Source organism: Gobio gobio, assembly GCF_949357685.1.
Source record: "Gobio gobio genome assembly, chromosome: 10".
Classification (NCBI taxonomy): Eukaryota; Metazoa; Chordata; class Actinopteri; order Cypriniformes; family Gobionidae; genus Gobio; species Gobio gobio.
Window position 1 is genome coordinate 46,247,182 of NC_137116.1, and position 23,610 is coordinate 46,270,791.

At 41.5% G+C, this 23,610-nt stretch overlaps 1 protein-coding gene across 1 annotated transcript in view; it reads left to right on the forward strand.

Annotated features, from left to right (window-relative positions):
- The first annotated feature begins 2,471 nt into the window (after window positions 1-2,471).
- skia (v-ski avian sarcoma viral oncogene homolog a) overlaps window positions 2,472-23,610 on the forward strand; it is a 68,002-nt gene continuing 46,863 nt past the window's right edge. The window contains exon 1 of the mRNA XM_079826715.1: window positions 2,472-3,852. Within this exon, the coding sequence (XP_079682841.1) occupies window positions 2,941-3,852 (912 nt within the window). The 5' untranslated portion in view covers window positions 2,472-2,940. The remainder of the gene's footprint in view (window positions 3,853-23,610) is intronic.

The window sequence follows — 23,610 nt, forward strand, 5'->3', positions numbered from 1 at the left end:
TAATATAATTATTCGCACCTCTTTGTTCCATTTTTGTCCACCTCTTTCAGAAAAAAAATCAAGTGTGGTGTTGTTTTTTAAGTAAATAGATTAAATAAACGAATTAGCAATTCTGATTCACCGATTCCCACACTGTTACCAGGGCATACAAAACAAACATTCGTAATGCGTCTGCCACTTAAATTGTCACTGCATAAATTTAAATAGCTAATTGACTTTTCTGCAATGTAATTATTGCAGACATGTCATGACGCCTACACAAAAGACAACCAATCCCAATGCGTTTGTGTTTTTCGGGGTCTGGCTTATACAAACCTGTTGTTATAGGCACAAAATGGATTTCTATCTTTGGATCCAGAGGTTTTTTTTATATATTCATATGCTTTTACAGCTGTCTAAATAAAGCGTGTGCTTATCTGACTCGTCTACTTAGTGTTGGTAGCCAACAAAGGAATTTTTTTCAAGGACAGAAACACTGAAACATCTAATGCGATTAGCCTTAATAGGATGAAAAAAGTTTGCTTATTGTTATTCATTTTTTGATTGCACGTCCATTATGATGGATGAGTAATATTTGGCAATTTGAAACGACGAGTTTGGTTCAGCAGTTCATATCCACACAACCCATTTGAATATATTTCCATATATGTGCAAAAATGTGAGAGACAGCAGAGGCCTAATGATCATATTTTGGTCAAACTCGCTGGGCTTTTCCAAAATCCATGACGCACATCCAAATAAAACTTTTGAAAGAAGGAATCTAAGGCACTGTTAAAAAGAATTCCCTTCTCTCATCGCATTATCACGAAGCTGTAAGACCGGAGATCACATATAGACTTTTGTGGAAAAACTAAAGCTATCCGAAGGAAGAACTGCTAGCACATTTAGCTCATACAGATACAAGTGATTTATACACATTATCCAGTTTTAATTGAACCATAGATGTACGAATGTTCTGTTGCTCCATTTTACATTATTTTGCCATTGTAAATGTATATCTGTGCGCTGATATCTTATATTCCAGGACTTTTTGTTTTTTTTCTTTTCACCCCTTCTACAAATGGATTGGTCAATTGAATCAATGCATCAAGGCCATTTGTCCCATTGTATTCCACCTGCAGTAACATCACCTTGGAGCTAGAGGGAGCTACTGCAACAGATTACATTGACCTCTGTTGGACTCAATCTGAAGAGAATTATTAATAAATCACTGGCATATGTACAGTACTGTAGTGTTAGAGGAAATATGAATGAAACGAATCCCATAACCATTAATGACATCCATACATATACTGATTTAAACAGCAAGATATGAAAATATAGCTCACAGAAAGGAAGTGTTGAAGGTCTGTAGCATAAACAAGTGATGTAATGGTGGCACTGAATATCGTTTTATATAATTTACATCCGTTTACAATGTAAACATGATGATTGAGGAGAATGATGATGCAAGGAGATATATTATTTTTGCTTGATGTGCTTGACCTAATTGTTTGATAGGCCTATTAGCGGCGAAATAAATGCATTTGTCATATGTGTATTAGTCATGTAGTGCTTTCCCAGTTTAGTCTGCTGTACTCATCTCAGTCTAGAAGTCTCAGGAAAACCAAAGCTTACAAACTCAGACCGCAGTCATTCTAAATTAGAGCGTCTGTTGCAGACTCCACCCATCAACCCACTGATGCCTGCCTGCAAAAAAAAGCTCTTATTTCCTCCTCTCAGAGGCTTTAATTTACAGTGTTCAGTGTGTACAAATGTACAGTTTTACAAACTATTTGCCTTCATTTAAAAGTGACAACCTGAAGTGATCAATAAAAATGAGCTGAGACTCATTTTTTTCAAATGAAATGCGTACATTTGAAATAACAGAAATGATTGATGGAAACCAAAATGCTCTTATACCATAATGATGAATTATGTATTATTATTCAAGTAAAAAGTGCACAAAGTACACTAACAATAGAACAAATGTGGTATACAAGTAATTTAATAAATAGCCTATAATAGAAAAAATATTTAGAACATTTCAAACATTTAATTATGTACCTCACCCTATTCATTTTTCATTAATTTATCTATTTTACGTGCTGAATGCGCTTTGACAATATTGTAAATGATGACAAATAAAGCTGTCAAATATATTACATAAATAATATTTAATAATTAAATGGGTGTAATTTAATAAGACTACATAATTGATAACTAAATAAAAAATAGGTAATAAATCAATAAAAATAAGATAATAAAAACGTTAAAGTAGGCTATTTACAAATATAAATAGTAGCCTAATATTCATCAATATTTCTATGAAAAAACATATATATAGATATTATAGTAGCCTACGTACAGTCAGTGACTGTCTTTCTACAGCAGTGGGGAGTGAAGGCTGGTTCTTGGAAGAGCCACAGCCTGCGGAGTCAGTCACATTCTTGGCTGGGATTCAATGACTGAGCCAGACACACACAAACACTGAGTGCGAGAGAGAGAGAGAGCGCGAGAGGCTGTGCTCACTGACTCAGTCATACTGAACTGCAGGGGCAGAGGAGCGGAGGCGACGCGCCGTGTCCGGCTGCAGCGATCTCGACTCGCAAGGAAAAATACGGATTTAAAGTTCGCGGATTGTGTATTCGACTCCTGAAATTGACGTGGGACAAGTTCGGCTCCCCCGTGGGATAGTTTTGCTGCAACTTGCGCGCTTTTGCTTGTGTTACACTTGAGTTTTCTGTACGCGTCTGTCCGTGGATATGGACAGGAGAGAGCCCGCTGCAGGGGAAGAAGACACGCCGGTGTTAACCTTCGTCTGAGTGGGGATTTCATGAAGCCCTATCGGCCTTCTTGTGCTTGTTTTTACAGACTTGGATTTGGAGACGCGGTACCAGGACCTTTGAGTCGTATTTCTCGCCAGACGCTCGGTTTCAACGACAACGCGGTGCGCGAAACATGGAAACAGTAACACGGCAGAGTTTCCAGCCTCACCCGGGACTGCAACAAACTCTTAAACAGTTTCACCTGAGCTCCATGAGCTCTCTCGGAGGACCGGCCGCTTTCTCGGCCAGGTGGCAACACGATTTGCTCTTCAAGAAGGATGGCAAAGACGTCCCGGAGCCCGTGCTGCATCTCCCCTCCATGCAGCCTCCTCCGGTGATGCCTGGGCCGCTCTTCGTCCCGTCCGACCGCTCCACGGAGAGGTGCGAGACGGTCCTGGAGGCCGAGATCATCTCGTGCTTCGTGGTGGGCGGCGAGAAGCGCCTGTGCCTGCCGCAGATCCTAAACACGGTCCTGCGGGATTTCTCGCTCCAGCAGATCAACTCGGTGTGCGACGACCTGCACATTTACTGCTCGCGCTGCACCGCCGACCAGCTGGAGATCCTGAAGGTGATGGGCATCCTGCCGTTCTCAGCGCCGTCCTGCGGACTCATCACCAAGACGGACGCGGAGCGCCTTTGCAACGCGCTCATCTACGGGGGCACGTACCCGCCGCACTCCAAGAAGGAGCTCTACGGCTCCATCGAGCTGGAACTCACCGAGAAGAGCTTCAAGATCTACCACGAGTGCTTCGGGAAGTGTAAGGGTCTGCTGGTCCCGGAGCTCTACACGAGTCCCAACGCGCCCTGCATCCAATGCATGGACTGCAGGCTCATGTACCCGACCCAGAAATTCGTGGTGCACAGTCACAAATCGCTGGAGAACAGGACTTGCCATTGGGGCTTTGACTCGGCAAATTGGAGGGCGTATGTGCTCCTGAGCCCGGATTACACGGGGAAAGAGGAGAAAGCGCGTCTGGAGCAGCTCCTGGATGACATTAAGGAGAAATTTGACTTCGCCAATAAATACAAGCGGAAAGCATCACGGGTGAGCCAGTTTGTTGCATTTTGCGCCGCGTCCCCTGCTCTAGTGCAGGGAGAACTGATGAAGTTTTCTTGTAGTGTATACTGCAAGTGTCAGATGTCTGTGACGAGCCGTTTGATCCTTTTAAACTAACTAGTGCCTATTTTTATATTAGTAGTTGCTGTTTGTTTTTAACAAGCCAGTAGTGACTGCCATGTTTTCCTATTTCAAGGAAAAAACTTTTCATTAGATACCTATTCCAGTAGTGACTAGTGCCTATTCAATTAATCCTATGTATCAAGTCATTCATTGCACACTAGTACGTATTCCTCTGCTGCTACTTATTATCTTGGTAGTAGCAAATATTCACTTCAATGCTTCAGACATCAACGGTTCACTTCCAACTTGCATGTTTTCCAACTATTTAAGATGCATTAATATTCATCCTGGCTTACTAGGAATAGTTTATCTTCTAGTATCTGTGACGGTTGTCCTAGAACTAATTGGATCATACTCCTTATATTGAACTATAAAACAGTCATTCTGACTAGTCATTGCAAGTAAAAACAAAAAAAAAACAAATTGAAACTAGTGATATAATTATTAGTGAAATTGAAACTTTGGTCACTTTTCGGTTATATGTCAGTAATTCAAAAAGAAGTATTACAAACATAAATATAGATATTGTTGAATTGGCTTGCCACAGCCATCTTCAGATGAATGCTTGGAGAAAGGCCAAGAGAGTCAGTTCTTTGGTGACACAAACTTCAGACTCAACAGTAAGTAGTTATTTGGCAGACGTAGTGCACCTCTTATAGGGACATTCCCCTTGGCACAACCTGAGGTTAAGTGCGACGAGGCACTGTGGCGATGTTCATGAATCACCTCTGCTGGAATTCCAAGGAACCATCTTAAAGTTGGCAGACTAGCCCCTGGGTTCTCAGCAACTTGCACTGAGATACCTTAAAATATGTCACTGCCATTGTTTTGCCTCGAGATGCACACCGTGTTTATAAAAACTACTCAAATGTCCCAATTCTTGCTTATAAGCACTGTCTGTGAAACCAGGCCTTGATGTTTTAAACCGCTAAGCCACACCACCAGGGTGAAATTTGTATGTCTTAAGTTTTGCGTTGGCATATTCCAAGTAGTGTCAGTTTCCCTCCTTAGATGAGTGCTTGGAAAGGGGCCAAGAGTGTCAGTTCTTTGGTGACCCAGTCTTCAGACTCCAGAGACTATCATGATATTGGTTTCCCAGTCCAAATGTTACAACCTGATATCCGGGAGGGGGGGTGAGATGTGGATTCTGTGGGCGGACGTCAAGATAGAATAGCCGCCGCAGTGGCCTAAATTTAATGGCATGAAATATTTAACTTGAGCAGACCAATGCAAAAAATCACAGAGAGCGTTTCGAGGTGCTTTCTGAGCTTTGCTGAATTGAATTGACCAACAACTAGCCCTCAGTGTCACAACCTCTGTCCTGCTGACCTCTACTGTAGATACAGTGCTGACTGCGTAAACAAACAATCATTTAGAGCCATTAAAGGCCAGGGTGCTTGTAAGTCTTCATTTCTCTCTCACTCTCTCTGTCTAGTGCTTGTTTTTTATCATCTCGTTCCTCCATCTGTCTCTCTCTCTCGAGCTCAGCATGACTTCCACATGTCCCACGGCAACGGCGTCATGTTATGGTAATTCTGAAATGGGCCGTTTAGCTATCACAGGTACTTGACAGTGGATGTGTTTTTAATGATCGGGCCATTGAGGGTTTAATCACGAGGCTGCTGAGGGAAAAACAGGCTTTCTGAGCAGCACTCCAACCAAGTTTGCTGCTTAAATATGCATCATAAAGTTAATTTTCTGGGTATTTTTGGAAGGAATAATGCGATAAAGCGGTCTCGGGCTGATTGTTTTATGTTTATCTGCTTTGGGTTGTCTCCAGTCTCGGGTTACTCGCATGTGTGGCGGCTCATCTTACCCCTGGGGCTCTAATGCTTGACTCTTGCTGCAGGCAGGGTCCTGTTTGTGAGGTAGAGGATTAGAGGAAAAGTTTTTTAGTAATGTGCCCCCCTTCCAATACACACACACACACACACACACACACACACACACACACACACACACACACACACACACAAACACTCGGTGAATGGCAGGCCTGGCCATTTGCATGAGCTGTTTCCCTTGAATGGAGCTGATGATGCAGGGATTGGAGTATTGTGGTGGAAACGGAGTATGAACCAACAAAGAAGTGCATTCACCAACATCTCCTCCCTCCCATCTCTCTGTGATCAGCCCTCCACCACCTCCAGCTCTCACCCAGTTACTTTCCCTGTATGAATAGAGCGAGAGAATGTAAACCGAGGCCTGCGCTCCAGCGTGTTTACACACATTTGCCATTTTCGGTCTCTTTTTGCACGGGCGATGTGTGTCATAAGTGCTTCTTCGCAGTTTGAATGGGCCCTTACGGTGAATGACGTTGCCTCGTTAACATCGAGCTATTTCCCTCGGTCTCGAGTGAGACCAAAATGTCCCGGAGCTCTCTGCATTATCACATTATCAGACCCCCCACAGCAGGCTTTTATTCATCACAAAAGCTTTCCTGCCTCTCACCACACACAAGAGGTAACACTCTCAAACCGTCTGGAAACGGAAGTGGAATATATCAGTATATCCATCTAGAGAGGGAGATTCGGTGTATTTTTACATACGTCCGACCGCCCGGTCACTCCTTTGCCAGGAAGAGTCTGAGATTTGATATTGATGACTTCATAATGGCTTCCACACAATTTCATTTGCCACTCAGATGTTTGCAGAATAAGACTGAGGCTTGAAACGCGCTTGATGCAAATGCTTTGAGCTACACAAGCTCGATTTCACGTTATTGTAATGTGAAATGTGTCAGCGTTCATTTGTAATGCAACACGGTGAAATGCAGTTCTCTAAATTGCTGCAAGGGGCACTGTAGTAAGTGTCAGTGTAAACTGTCTTCTTCTACGGTCATCTTTTTCTGTTCCGGTCAAATACTGGCATCAAACCAAATTAAAATTAGTTATGGTAAATTTAGTTAAACTGTCGATATGTTAATAGCTAGCTACTTTGGTTTAATGGTGCAGTATTTTCACAGTAACACACTCTATTACTCTATGCCACAAGAACACATTATTATATATTATAAATATATTTATATAATAATAATATATAAAATCTATATTTTTTATTAATATACATATACACTACAGTTCAAATGTTTGGATTCATAAGATTTTTTAATGTTTTTGAGAAGTATTTATTTGATCAAAAATACAGAAATATTATTACTATTTAAAAAAATTGTGTTCTATTTAAATATATTTTAAAATGTAATTTATTCCTGTGATGGTAAAGCTGAATTTTCAGCATCATTACTCCAGTCTTCAGTGTCACATGATCCATCCGAAAACGTTCTAATATACTGATTTGGTGCTCAAGAAACATTTCTTATTATGATCAGTGTTGAAAATGGTTATATGTGCATATTTGTATTAATTTATGCATTCGAAACCTTGCATAACAAGCATTCCACTTTCAAGTAATGTAGATGTAACAGTTTGTATACTGTGTTTCTGTCTGTGCGATTGTGACAGAGCTATTTTGTTTTTTGCTGAGTTATTTACAGATCTTACTGTTCCTCATCTGTGAAAAGTAGTCTGGCAGTCTCTCACTCTCTCTCTTTCTCTCTCTCTCTCTCTCTCTCTCTCTCTCTCTCTCTCTCTCTCTCTCTCTCTCTCTCTCTCTCTCTCTCTCTCTCTCTCTCTCTCTCTCTCTCTCTCTCTCTCTGTCTCTGGGTGGGGTGAAGGAACTTCCTCTTTCTCTGCTGCTTGCTGAGAGAAGGTCACAGACTGTGTAGTTACTCCACCTCCCTCGACATATACGTGTGTGTGTGTGTGTGTGTGTGTGTGTGTGTGTGTGTGTGTGTGTGTGTGTAAGTGTTTGTGAGTGTGTGTCTGTCTGGTGCTTTCAGTCAGCAGCCGGAAGACGCAGAAAGACAGGATGTTCTGTGTCCCTCGCTGAGACACACAGTCATAATTAAGCGTAAAATGTACCTAGCCATTATGTTCTGTCAAGCTGTTTCAGGTCCAAACGCATCATCTTTTAATACTCTGTGGTGAAAAAAAATTGTGTTGCCCGTGTCTGAGATCTTGTTCAAAGGGTTCAAAAGAGTTTGGCAGCTTGATAAACAAGGCTTGAGTTTGCTGAACTGTAGTATACAGGTTCAAAGTGTACGTCTAGGTGTTGAGTTGGCTTCATGAGCTATCGTGATTACTTTATACTGATAAAAATGTCTGGGTGTAATTGTCAGGAGTGGCGCTGAATGATTAGGTGATTAAGGGCAAAATGGCTTTAGGGCACATTTACACGACACTAAAAATGGAAAACTTTGTATGCGTTTTGGCCGTTTATTTACACAAAAATGGCGTTTGGGGAAAACGGTGACGTATTGCGTCATGCGTATTACATCAGGTGTGCAGATTTTCTTTACAAACACTACAACTACTGGCCGGGCATGCATAATACAGCATTTTTAATAGTTTTTGCAGCTCCGTGTGTACGGGGATCAATGGGGGTCTGTACGCCGAAAGACGCAAAGGAAAAACTTTTACGCTTTTATATTTATATATTATATATTATATTTATGCATTTGGCAGACGCTTTTATCCAAAGCGACTTACAGTGCCCTTATTACAGGGACAATCCCCCTGGAGCAACATGGAGTGAAGTGCCTTGCTCAAGGACACACTGGTGGTGACCGCTGGGATCGAAACCAGCAACCTTCTGCGTATTTTAGTACATTAATATCGTGTAAACGTACCCTAAAGGCCCCGATATAATCGCAATGGACCAATGGTAGTATGAAGGTGTTTTCCAGCCGGATCGAACTGTTTCTAACTCCAAACAAACTTCATTTTGACCTGATTTTGTTCGAAATTACGTCACATCAGTTCTTTCTTCAATTTCGCTTGAAGTATATAACGGCCTTTAGACTGTAAACAAGCATAGTAAGTGACTAAATGCCTTTAATGAGACTCCATTTTAGAGACTTCAATTGATTAAAACTTAATTTATTACATGGTGCGCTGATGAATAAATTAGACGAATCACAAATAATCAATATTTGATGAGAACTCCAAAATGAAGATCACTTTCATACATTAGTATGGCAGACGAAAGCGTTAAATGGACAAAAATCCATTTTACAATTATATATCGGCCTGAGGTAGACTTCACACAAGATGCATTTTTGCATTATGTCTCAACTATTTTAAAATTGTAAACGTGTCAAGATGGAAATTAATGTGAGATGTGTTTTTTTTTTTTATCGAATGATTTGCACTAAATGATTGTTACATGTACAGCCCTGTTATAATTGTGTTTTTTTTCTCTGCACGTTTTGCATTGGCAGATTTTCTTGATGAAATAATTGGCATTTTCATTTTTCAGAGCAGCGAGCAAAGGAAAGCCCATATCATGAGCATTTCCCACTTAGTCATGCGTTTGATTTCCCCCTCTGAGTTTCCTGTTAAATGTGGAGGCGTTTTATCAGGGGTTATTTCGAGAGTTTTGGCAGACGGCGCGTTCTTGCCGCCAGTGCAGGAAAACCGCAGCTCAGTGACGGGAAGGGAGAGTTGCGACAGCCGCATTCCAGGACAGCCACTCCCAAAGTGCAGCGAGAGACTGATTATGCAAATGGAAGTATGAATGGGCATGAATGAAGCGTTCCCTCTCACTCTCTTTTTCGCATTCGCTGCATGTCTGCCGGCACATGCACACAGACACACACACCTGCTCGGTGTCAGAACCCTTCCCCTGCTGACTCCTCGTCTCCTCTACAATCAAGTGTTTTTTTTCCACCCTTTCTCTCGATCTTTAATTCCCCCCAGGTGCTGGAAGTGGGTAGTAAACCTCTCTAATCATCCAGTCATTAAAGCAGAATTGAACCGCTCTCAGCCTTTGAAGCCGTTTTCTCGCTTAATTGTTCGCTCTTTGGAAACAAAGCTACGTAATTTACTCTAAATCACGCCCTTGAAAATCCTTTTGATGAACACCTTGCGTGTTCATTTTCTTTCTTCCGTCCTCCGCGTTCGGTTCGGCTGACTTGTGATTTTTATTTTGGAGAGGGAGAGAGTGTGGCATCTTTCCAACCCCCTCTCTACCACCCCCAGCGCCTCACAGAATTCTGGGATATCTGGTGGAGAACTGAGAGGGTGCAAGAGCTTTGGGAGAGGAAGCCAGTTCCCTAAGGGGATATTAGGTATGTCCCGTCTCATTCGCCAGGCGTATCGCTCTTAAGCTGCACACACACACATACACACAGAGGATGGCTCAACTCGACTCAGCAGCAGCTGGCCCCTGGTATGCATATCAATGGCTGCAGCGCGAAAAGCTGCATTTGCGCATTTCTCTGCCTCCCCTGCAGAATGCGAGGGGCTCCACGTGTGCCGATAGTCCTGCAGCTGCCGACGATATAAACCAGAGGATCCGTCTGAGAACCGAGTCGAGCGGCTGTTCTGAGACCTCACTGGTCAAAGTCTTCATAAGTATGTTCCAGAACTTGGACTCGTGAGTTCAAAGACCTGCGAGGCAGAGAAACGGACCCTGTGTTGTTCAGTCGGTTACTGATATGAACAGGCTTTTGTTTGGATATCCGCAAGGGTCATTTTTATTGTTGCGCAAGAGTGCCAGACGAGAAACCCGAACAGTTTTACAAAGTATGAAACTCTGGAAAAAAAACACGGTAATCTCTTGCTTTCATAACAAGGCTCATTCTTCTCACTGATCCTGATTTCTTTTTTTCGTTTTTTTTTAAATCCCTCATGTGTAGTCCTGGGTGGTTATTAAATTCGACAGGTTTTTTTTTGTTTTCAGGAGTGAGCAGCAGCTGAGTGTTCTAACGGGTCTCCTATAGGTGCTAATTAAGATTTTTTAAATAGTCCGTCACTGACAAGCCCGAACTGATGGATCATAACTGTGATTAACCAGGCAAAGAGAGAAAATATGTGGCTTTGTTTTAGAGATAAGACACGAACATCTCCCTGGAACAATTCAAGCCCTAATTGCTTTTGTGGCTCTAATAGAATGCAAATGCAAGTCAATTCATTAGTTTTTTTTACACTAACAGTTCAGTTCATGTGTGAAGATTCACGCTTGGCTTATTTGCCACATCCTAGCTAATTTGATCAGTTTTTCACCTCTTGAGCTGAATTTTCAAATCAAAATGGCACTTATTCAGCTTTGCTGTTCATCGTTATTTAGCAACCTCAGCAGGGAGTAAGTCTTTCTCTGTTTTTTTTGTTCATCATTGACTTAAAAATATGCCTGAGAGATCAAATATATTTAGGAAATAGACTTATTTCACACTAGGTGCCCTATTTAATTTGATGCAAACGAAAGCGCTGAGGGATGGAAATGCTTTTTTGTTAATGTGCTGTCCTCTGGAAATGTTTTGTATAGGCGAAGCTCCGATGTTTTGTCATTTGAACAACTGATATCCATGTACATGATAGTGAAGAGACTGTACTTCAATGCCAGACAGCCTCATTTTAATTCACATCAAATGAAATGTAAAAAAAAAAGAAATCCCACATTATAACAATAATGCCTCCTTAGATGCCTTATTTTGGCTAACTTGGAGAGAAAAATATTGATTATAAATGTAAATCATTTTATATTGAATGTATCAGTACATTAAGTCAGTAGGGAAGTTGTAATGTAGTTAGTATGCTGCATAGTAGGCAGTTCACTAGGTTTTGGGACTGAAAGCATTGCAACTCAAGAGAGCTAACCTGAAGCCCTCACTGCCTACACAGTTACAGAGCTTCCAAGTGAACGAAGAAACATTGGGATTTCAGTTATATTGCAATCGAAAAGAAGACATTTTGGAAAATGATACCCTCTTACATAACTTCCCCTCGTCACAGCTTAAGCTCTGTTGTGACATTATATCACACCCTCTTAGACACACACTGCTAAGCCTCCTAGTCTGTCCACCCCCTCCCCCAGGATGCAGTAGCTAAAATCTCATTAATGTCAGATGGAGATAAACACAGATAAAAGAGAGAGGTTCATCACAGGGCATCCTCTCTTTTCACACTCCTTCCACCAGCCCCCACACATCAGTCAGCCCAGTCAGTGTGTGTGTGTGTGTGTGTGTGTTTGTATTGGCTGGCCTTTGGGAAAGCATTCATATACCTGCCTGATAGGGGCGGCCGGGGGAGGTGGAGGAAGATGCGATGGGGGTCTGGCAGACAGAAGAGTGTGGGATGGAGGAGGGAGCTTTTTCTCTGTCTGGCATTAACAGGGAGGAGGGGTGGGAAAATAGATGCGTTTCGGGGGTTTCCTCAGTTACTGTGGTTGTCAATGCGAGACTGGATGTGCTAATACATAAAGTGTGAGGTAAATGTTTGATTTAATGAAAGACATTGTGACCGTTTAATTTCAGGCAGACTGTCGGAATAGGCAAGTACAAGTGAATGAATGAATAAGGAAAGAATGAATGAAGTAGGAAAGAAAGGAACTAGATCCAATGTTCTGACTGGCTTTGCACTCTTTAAACAAATAAAACCTCATTCATTCCTACTTTTTTTGTGTTCATTCATTCATGGCACTGATATGTATTATTAATGACAGTTAAGCACGGATAGAAAGAAACATGATGACAACTTTGGCTTTGAAAAATTCATCACGCAACCTTGTGTTTCAGCCTCTTTCTGTGCTTCAACATATAATAGATTTTCATCTATTTTCTGTATTTGTAAAAAACAAATTTGACCGCACTTATTTTCTTTAACATTTTGATTGGATTGTGCATTATTTTGAAACAATTTTTTTTGTCCTCTGATGTAGCCAAGGACAAATTATATTTACCAATGTCATAGTCTACTTTTCACAATCCAATCAAATGCAGACAGATGCATTCAAGTCATGTCCTATGTTATTTGCTGCTGAGTATTCAGTTTGAAATGCGTCAAATTACTTTTGAGTAGTTTTATGTCGTTTTTTAAGCTCGATTTTTGTACAATATGCGTGGGATTTCCAGCTGTATATTACAATGCTCTCTGGAATACTCGATTCTCATTGGCCAGTTCTTTTCTCAGGGCCACACAAATTTCTGGCCAGTTCTTTTAACTGCCACTGTGATTGAAGATCGCTGAGCAAAATATGTTTTTTTTTTTTTTTTTTTTTGGTGTGTCCATGGGGATTTTCTGCAATGTCAGCTGAGCCCTTTTGTCTTTGTGTGACGGAGTGAGTCACACTTTAGCTGGCAGTGTGTTGTGTGTTTGTGTGTCTAAGAGCAGTCTGACACATGACCCTTCCCATCAAACCCCTCTCTATTCAGGCAGACTGACCAATCAGATGCTTCCATACAGCTCCCATCGGACAGATGGCTGTCTGACAGAGGCAGCATGACATATAAACACACATTGAGAGACAGCAACACTTCCTCAAACTGAATGACTTTGAAAAAAATGAGCTATATTTGGATTTACGCTGCCCCGTTTGGAGTCACACTGCCCCTATGTAGCAGCTCTCTATAAATCTGCATGCCGCAGCTTGTAGGAACGATCATAACGTACAGTAGATGTGCTTGTAGATCTACATAAATATCCCATGTTTCTCGAGTATATTGCATAAAATATTTTGTTTATAGAAATTAAAACCCAGTTTTAGTATATTTTGATGCGTCCAGGGTAGACGGCCTCAAGCTGTTGCGACAGTGATCGTGCCCGGTAGGTGTTGCAGCATGTAAATTTGGGAGAGGATAGTTCACCCAAAAAAGAAAATTCTGTCATTAATTACTCACCCTCGTGTCGTTCTAAACCCCTAAGACTTTTGTTCATCTTCGGAACACAAATGAAGATCTTCTTAATGAAATTTGAGCGTTTTCTGTCCCTCCATTGACAGCTACGCAACCACCACTTTGATGCTTCAAAAAGTTCATAAAAAGATCATAAAACTAATCCATATGAATTGAACGGTTTAGTCCAAATTTTCTGAAGAGAACAGGTGGAATTTAGGCTTTTATTCACACATTGATGAGTGAACATAAACAGAAGCTCAAGCGAACCTGATTGACGTGTGAAAACAAACCTCATTGGTTCTTGCGGAAGCTCAAACGTGCTGCGTAACAAGAGAATGAACCTCATTGGTTCTCATGCTTGAGCTTCCCTTTACCACAACTCATGTGTGAGATAATGAATGTTTATATGTGAATAAAAGCCTAAATTCTATCTGCCTCTTCAAACAATTTGGACTAAACCGCTCAATTCATATGGATGAGTAATTCATAACAGAATTTACATTTTTGGGTGAACTAATCCATTTAACTGTCATGAAAATAATGTAATAATGCTAAAAATCTTTAAAAAGGTCTCCATTTTTCCCTTTTGAATAAGGCGTGAATTATTGCATTCGTTCTTTAATTGTACAGCCTTTCACATTGTACAATTTTTTTCATACGTGTGTACCTTACAAGTTCTTTTTACAGGCATGTTAAGCCCTGTAAACGTAGCCTCTGGAAGAAAGAAATAGACACACGACATACTTCCTCACCCCGTTCTAAATGAAGCGTTCGTCTGGGCCCAGTTGCACTGGTTTGAGATGCACCATAATTTGGTTTGGTTAGTCAGACTTGTAGAACTGCTGTTCTTTGAAGCGTGCCCTACACAGAAGGAGCCTACTTTATAATGTGTAATTTGACATAGAAATGAGTAGACAGACATACTATTACAGTACATGGCTAGAAAATATGCAACTCAAATCCTCTAGTTATGTTTGCTGAGAGTGGAAATGCAGGGTAGGGTGAAACGCTGCTGTCTGGGCTCTTGGCTACATCTACAGAGATGAGAGGGAGAGAGAGAGAGCAAGAGGGAGACAGATGATGGGTTTGCTATCGTGACTGCTGTTCTATTGTCAGTTCCAGATCGGCAGCAGGGTATGGATGATATTAATTGTACAATTCAGCGTGAATGTGTGTAAAGAGGTAAATACATTTACTCACTCATAACTCCATCTGTCTGTCACCCACCCAAAATGCTTCATCATTGAATCAGAACATCCACACATTTACACACACACACACACACACACACACACACAAATGGTGATAGTGCCGGAGCCAGCGTGTCCACTGACTCGAGAGCTGAACGATGACGTAATCACAAGCCTACATAACCTGCCCACAAAAAACATGCCACAATTTTGAAAAGATATATTAAAGCGCATTTATGTAATCATGAATCAGAAGGGAGAATGAATCAAATCAATTCACACACATTATATGTGTAAATAAAATACGTGGGAGTAAAGCATAACATGAAGCGTTTCAAAATGTATAATATAAGCAGTGTTTCAAAGTTTTGTACCAAAGGTCCAGCCCATTTTTCTGGCCTCAAACGGCTTTTTCTTTGGTAGAAGCCGTTCTATGAAAAAGGTTATGCTTTGGTCTACTAAAAGGTGAGTAACATCTGAGTTAGCGGACGTGTAGATTCCACTGTGACATCACTCAGGTGAAACCCTGACCGCAGAACACATAGTAATCTTGTTTCCAAGTTGACCTTTTACAGGCCACAGGCCAAGAATTACAAGATTACAGGCCACACAACTGGGGCAGAGGGCGAGTGTGTGCTGGTGTGTGCGGACATCAGTCTAACCACACAAAGGCCTGCGCTCACACCCCGTCTAAATTAACAACCACAACGCTACGGTCTGAAACACAGCACGGCTCTGCCATTGATGTCTCCTGCGTGTTTGCATTGCATGGGGAGGCAAATCGGAGTCTTTTTGTCCTTTTTTTGTGCATGCGTGAGTATGTCTTGGTGAATGTTAAATAAAGGGAGGATGCAGACCTAATGTCGAGGGACACTCGTGGTTACGAGAGGGGTTTTGTCTTTGGGGTGATGGAGAGCACGCCAAGGTCCCACCTCTCATCCTGAGGTTCAACTGGGCTCCTTTTGTCCTTCAAATGTTTAAAAAGGATCAGCTGGAGCTCAGGAACAGGACTAAGACTAGAAGACAAAGCCCAGGCCTGAGACCATTGTCTTGGCTGTGGCCTTCACAAGCCATGCTTCATTTTTTTTGTCCTGTTTTCTCCAGACTAAAGAGCTGTTCACATCAAGGACAATAACTTTAACGATAACTATGAAGTTTTAATAGTATGAGAATAGGGAAGTCCACACCACAACTATAATGATACAGATTGACAGCCAATCAGAATCCACCCGACTTTAAAGAGCTTGAGCATTTAAACTGCAGTGCGCGCTTAGAATAAACAGCATTATTGTGTGTTGGTGCGGATGTTAATATAGTTATCGCTCTAGGCGTGAACGAGCCTTAAGGCTAGCATAGCTAACATTTTGATGATTTTTGATGTATGTAGCGCAGACAGAGAGAAACGCGAGGTACAGAACCAGTAGATCACATACGTTTGCAAAATGTCTGCTAAATGATTAATCTACATAGCATTGCGCACCGTTTTAAGTGTCATGTTTACATAAAAACAAAAAAGGCAGCTGTACCTATATTTTGAATCACAAATGTTATGTAAACATTCAGTTAATGTTGATCTAACATCTGCAAGGGAATGTATTTTCCTTAAAAATGCCTCGTTGAATGCATGCGTGCTCTCAGGGGAATATCAATTGTAGTTCAGTACCTATGCTAATGCTAAGACTTATTTTGTAATGCTCTGTACAGATTTTCTAAATATGTTTTTTTGTTGAAAAAAGAGCTCTTTGCCATTTCACCAGACACAACAATATAATCACTTCATCACTTCCTGGTTTGCTGTTGCTAAAGATGGTTGCCAGTTAAAGCCCTGTGGCTGTAGTGGAGAGGCAGCGCTAGGCGTGACACAGAAAGCTTGTCATTTTGTTCTTTGATTAAGGGACGCGGTGTATCAGTTCCAGCCTTAAAGCCTGCAGGCTATTTTGGTTTTGCTGAACAGGTAACAAAAGAATGTCTGTCTCCGTTCAACAGCACCCTTCCCCCGCGCTTTCTCTCGGGAGAGACTCTGCTGTCAAGCGCTAACAATGGCACGCTAGTCGGTGGCCCACATGAATCATGTTGCGGTTTTCCAATGTTTTCCCATTGTGGTTAGCAAATAACTTTTTATTTTCAAATTCATAATTAGTTCAATTGATTTATGAGACAGATGCTGGTGGGGTGCAGGACCAATCAGAGCTCTGACTGAATTACATTTTTCAACAATGTGAAATAAATTGAATGGTAAACCAGCATATTTTTCCTGTTAAAAGTACAGGCGCATGATCTGTTGCTTATTTCTGATCGACTTAGATAAACATGAATGCAAAATTTTTTAGCTATTTTATCTTTGTTGAATCTTTTATTTAAATGAGTGAATCTTTGTCTCAGTTTTACAAATTTGTCAGTCCAGTCCACCACATTATAGGGTGTCATTGTTACTGGTCTAATTGTGAGCAATTCATTGTATGTGTTTAAAAAAAAAATATATATATCTTACAAATGGACAAAATCAAGTCTGGCTTGGCCCTACATTTATCTGTTTGTGAATGTAATTTTATTTAACTTTAGTCGAGGAAGTGGAGACGTAGGCTACTCCCTGAGAAGTGATTGGACGAATGCAGGTCTGGTTACACCTCTTAGTTGTTCAGAAAGGCCATGAGGTTTAGGGGTCGAAGGTATACACAAATGTGTGTGTGTTCTCGGCTTACTCCAGGTGAATTAAAAGTGTTGGAAACAATGGCATTTAATACCATTAGCATCCGGACTAGTGTGGTGCTTCAGGTTAGTGATCGTAGGTCATAGATCCCTCGCAATTAATACTATTCCAACCCAGTACCACTCCTCCAAATGAGCTGACAACGGACATGCTAAATAAAACAATGTGTGTGAAACCAGAGCTGTGTATGTGTGTGTGTGTCTGCGAAAGGAGGTAAAGGCTCAGGTTAAAGCCGCATGGCTCCCCCTGCGCTCTGCGCTAACCTGTAGACGTTCTACAACACCACTACAGTGGAATCCATTGATTTACTGTCTGAAGCCACTCCTCGCATGCCCACGCATGTAATCTTGTTCTGAAAGGGGCTGTCACACATGCTCACATGCAAACACGAGCACACACAGACATGGAATCGGAGAGAAAGCCGAACACAATCTCTGCCAGCTTTTTTTCCAAGAGGAAATTGAAGATAATTGTACCCTCCAACTAGCCTGCCCGGTTTTAAAGGGGCATCCTATATCTGACAATACTTCATTGTTTGCTCCCTACAAGACTGTCTCAATGAACTACAATGTCTGAAATAAATCGCACCAGTAGAGGGATCTAATTACAGGTTACTACTATTTACATTTGCACTGTACAGACTTTTGTAGTGCTCTCTTTTTTCTCTTCACTTTGACCTTTATCTCACTATTAGGCCTATCAGTCTGTTTAATTATCTCTTTACCTTGGCTTCTAAGAATCCGCTCTATCAGTAGGTCAAGGTGGTTGCTGTTTTTCTGCAGCTCTTTGCCAGTAACATAGTGCTTTTAAATACTCAGGTCAAGACTGTACACCATGCATCTGCAGTTGTACTGAAATAATAGGACTTATTTGTATGGATGGAATGGAACATGCTTTTCTAAATATTAACAGCCTCAAAGAGCTTTAAGGCTGGGACACACCAAGCCGATGGTCAGGCCATTTTTTGAGTCGGTGAGAGAGAGAACACTGATTGGCTGTTCAGCTTAGCAAAGGAGTCAGTGCACGAGAATAAAAACGAAAGTGATGGAAGCGAGAAGTCAAGTCAAAGAAGTCAAGATGGTACAGACAGAAGGCTGTTATCATTTTACGTCATCTTACCTGAGCATTCAAATGCACAAATATTTTCATAATGAGCCGACTGGAATGAAGAAAGTGAGCAGCGTGATTGATATTCAAAATGGTAATCAAGTGCTGCTTTGTTTACGGTTTGTTTATCTTCAGTACTAGGTTTTCCTTTTTGAATGACAAAAATAGACTATTGATACCTGCTGATATAGACAGATATTTACATACACACAAATGCAGAATGCATGTGCTAGTTCACAGTCGCCTGTAGTCCTTTTGGTGTGTTCAAGCGCAGCTTTTTGGCCGAGACACAGCCAACAAGAGGTGACATCACAGTCAGTTTTTGTCGCCTCTAGTTCTTTGACATTGGCTTGGTGTGTCCCGGTTTTGTATGTTCAGACTCCATTGGAGAGCTGATCATTTTTCTTTACGAAACGAAATGGAATGACAATGGAATTAAATTCACTTCCATTGAATTTTATTTAAATTCTACTTCCTAAAATTCTCATTTGAATTGCAATTCCACATCCTGTTTGCATACCTCAATTCAAATTAAATTTAAGTGCATGTTCAGATTTTTTTAGTTATTTTTATTGTTAGTCACATTTAGCAAACACTGAAAACACAAATAAGAAACGGTTACCCATTCTATAGTTTAAAAGTTAGCATAGGATCTTTTAAAAAATTGGATTCCGTACAAATCGGTCGGTAAATGGTGTCTCTCGGCCTCATCCGTCTTGTCACTCAGCCTTCCATAACACCATCTATTGCTCCATCCATCTCTTCACCGACGCTAATGGAAACATTAGCCTGTGTTAGCTTCAAGCGAGCTTATTATGCATCCCAGGCCTTATCAATTCACTTCTGTCTCAATTAGCATCAGCTTCAATGCTGTCTCTCTCTTCGGCCACGAGGAGCTGCATCGATCTACAACTCAATGGATCGCTTGAACGATTTCACACGGACCTGGCCGACACTTCAGACATATTTGTATTCAAAGTACGAGCATATTTAAACACTTTATACTTTATAATGACCATAAATATGATGGCTATCAATGATATATAGATGAGGTGTCTCTTAGAGCTGGTAATATTTCAGTTTGACTGCGATTTGGCTTTGGCTTATCTTAAGTGGTTGGTCGATCGCAGAGTGGCTTTTAAAGCAAAACTAGAGTGAAATGGCGAAGCCGTTGTTCAAGCAACGATTACATAAATTTTGCAAAAGGCTTGTTGTTTCTCTCCAAGTCTGATTAAAGTGCAAGGGCAATTTGTTTATCCACTCACGCCCTTGTTAAAGTCTGTGCATGTGTGGGGGTGTGTGGCCCTGAGATCTATTGATTGCTGCAGGAAGCACATTCTGATGTTACACTGGGCTTCCTGAATTTGATGCCATCTCCTTAGACATCGTATGTGAAGGCATTTTGACAGTGTGTGTGTGTTTCAGAGAGAGAGAGAGAGAGAGAGAGAGAGAGACAGAGAGACAGAGAGACAGAGAGAGAGCGTGTATACTTACCTCCCCTCAGACACGGAGACAAAACAGCTCAACCTCTGTCCTTGCTTAAAGACACAACAGCTCTCCAATGACACAGACTTCTGTCTCGCTTGCCCACAATAATAGGCTACAGCTCAGTGTTTTTCTGAATAACACTCCAGCCACAGAGCTGCCGCATTCTCCAGCTTATGAAATGGCTTATTCACCACTTACACTTTTGTTTCCATAACGGGTTGTGCACCATTCATAACCATGTCTTTAAATTCCAATTCCTAAATCTGAATACAAGTCAATTAGATAGATAGATAGATAGATAGATAGATAGATAGATAGATAGATAGATAGATAGATAGATAGATAGATAGATAGATAGATAGATAGATAGATAGATAGATAGATAGATAGATAGATAGATAGATAGATAGATAGATAGATAGATAGATAGATAGATAGATAGATAGATAGATAGATAGAAGGAGTCTAAAGGACTGAGAGAAGGTCTAAAGTAAAAGAGAGGATCTAAGCCAGCAGGTTCTATTCTTGAGTGTGTAGTTTTTGGCAGCAATGACAAAAGAACACACACTCTCTACGTCCCCTGTGCAGGGACCTTATTCCAGCTCTGCCTGCTTATCAGATGAAATCAGACCCGTCTCTTTTCTGCTGCTCAAACTGTCTCCTGAGGAGGCCCAGATCGCTCCTCTGCCTGGGTGTAGTCGCTCTCGCTGGGTCTCAGCCAGTTCTTCCACTTCCTGGGGCTCTCCATTTACCTAAGGTCTACTCAGTTTGTCAGACTTGCTCTAGATGAACTACACAGTGACCTGAAACGGGGATCTTGAATGTTGTCATTGCAGGCTAATTTGGCACTGGTCTAACATTTGACTGCTGAGTCATAGCCAGACAAAGTATTGTTTTAAAGTTTAAAAAAAAAGTTTAAAACCTTTTCAAGGTTTATAGGCCTTACAGATAGATACATGAGAAGATAGGTAGGACGATGATAAATAGATGGTTATGTAGAAAGGTAGGTAGGTGGGTACAGAGGTAAGTAGATAGATGGGTATATAGGTATCATTAATATAAAGAGTAAATTCTTTCATTATGAGTCCTAACCTAACTTCCGAAGCAAAACCTTAGAACAAGAAATGTTACATGTTATAAAATATTATCGATCACTTCCCCTTTGCCTCTCTGTCCCTAATTCTCATTCCGGATGGATCTCTCCTGTCCCAATTCACAGGTCCCAGCCCCCTCACCCCTCTTGTATGCCTGTAACAGTAAGCCTTGTGATTGTGCCCCAGAGCGAAGGCTCTCCCCGAGCTGAACTCATTTGGAACAGAATGCTGGCGGCTTTGAGGGAAAGAGCCAGCATGTTCTAGTCAACCTGCTGAGCGTTCAGTGAGGCCAACACCACTCCGAGACTCATGGGCGCACACATACACACACACACAGACACACAGATGTCAGCACAACTCGTACAAAAACACACTCCAATCAAAGCTCCTTTGTACTGTCCTCTCCCAAAGACAAGGGCTGCCAAACAACATCAGCAGCACCAACAAGCGCAACAATTCGCCATCCACAAAACCCCTCACCAAGCAGGAACTGTTGAATTTGCTCAGGAGCCAGTTGTTGGAACATTTCGACACTGTTAACCAACTTGAAAGGAATCAAAAGAGCAGATTGTAAAGCAAACTCGTTCAGTAAAAGCTCCGTTCGCGTTTCAAAAGCCCTGGCAAATAAAAAGCCCACATGAAAAGTGTTTAATTTCACATTGACGCTTGTGTAAACAAGCAATCCTCTCAGCTAAAGGTAATCTCTCTTGTGAAATCATTGTGTGAAAACCGACAAATGATAGCGACCAAACCCCACCGCGTACCGGCTCATTGTGCGTGATTGACGGCACATTGACCGAGAATAATCACAGCCGTTGGTTCGTGCTCATATTTAATAGGAACCGAGTTTAGGATATGTTTGGCGAGTAAATTGTGTGGCTGAACTTTGAAACCTGAGTTGGGGCCCCAGACGCGGAGACAGGGAAGTGATTGGGCCGAGCAGAGCATGCACGCTGATAAATGTTTATTTAGTTTTCGATAACATATCGGCCGGCCTCTTCAGCTTCTGTTGAGTGGAACTGGCTCGACTTCCTGTCTCTCTCTCATTAATCTCCTCCGGCCCGTGATAGAAACAATCTATCAGAGTCAAGCTATCAGTCGATTGCAGTCAAAGACCCCATAGATTGGCTGTGGGAACTACAGAGCGGCATTCTCATGGCCGAGCGGCTTTGAAATCGGGTTCAATCTGAGCTTTGATTGGCTGTCTGCATATATGTACACTCTTAAAAATTAAAGGTTCCAGAAGGGGCTTTTCACCGCAATGCCTTAGAAGAACCCAAAATGGGTTCCCCGAAAAACTTTTCCATGTAGAACGATTTAATGATCTAAAAAAAAAGATTCCACTGTAAAGAACCTTTTTTCGCAATGGATAGCTTCCCAAGATGGAACCAAAGATGGCATTTTTAAGAGTGTAAATAAAAACACAGTCCTGAATGGCACCGCACAGCAGCGCTCAGAGCTTTTCCTGTGAGCGTCTCAGGAGTGGTATTTCCTCTGTGAGTTCAAATATCAGGAAAATGCGCATATGCCTGCCCGTGCACGCCTGGCTGTCACTAAAGAGGTATAATTCCAAATACCTCAGTGACAGGAGAGTTAATGTGGTTGCTAAGCAAATCTGTGCTTCCTGTGCTAATAAGAGTTCCACTGACTGCTTCCTGGCTGGTGGGCTGGAAAGGCACGCTCATACACTGCTGCAGACATGCAGTGGTAAATGGGGCTTTGCTAGTGTGCTCATGTAGAGAATAATTGCATTACTGAGGGGGGTTGCCCAACTCATTGTTTTCATGCTGCATCCATTCGACAGGAAACGAGCATTTTCCCAATTAAACGATCACTGTAAGGATATAAGATCTGGCCGTGTATTCATTCACTTCTTTCCTGTAAGATTTATTTATTTAAATGTGGACCCTTTGACCTTTTACTACTCTGGCCAATGCTTAAAAGGACACTAGCCATTACAGCACGGGGTTACGTAGGCATGTGTAACCCTGTAAGGTAACATTACAGTTCCACCGTGCAGCCATGCAGACATGTAAACCGCATGTGTGTAATGGTCTCTCACACTCAAGACGGCTAGCCGGTCGTTCCGTGAAAGCCAATCCTGATGCTGTGGGTCAACTGTCCATCATGCTGGAGTGAGATTTCATAGCGTCCAAGTTCTTTAATTACAGAAGTGAAGCAGTGGAGCCAGACCAAAGATCAGGGTGTATAGTATGCTGCAGGGTATTAGCATTTTATCTGGTGATCTGAGCTTGCTGGGTAAGTAATAAAAGTCATAAATTAGGAGTCTTATTTAATTATTTATTTATTTTTTGCAATGGACGTGTCATACAAATCTGATTTCCTTTTTGATATTTT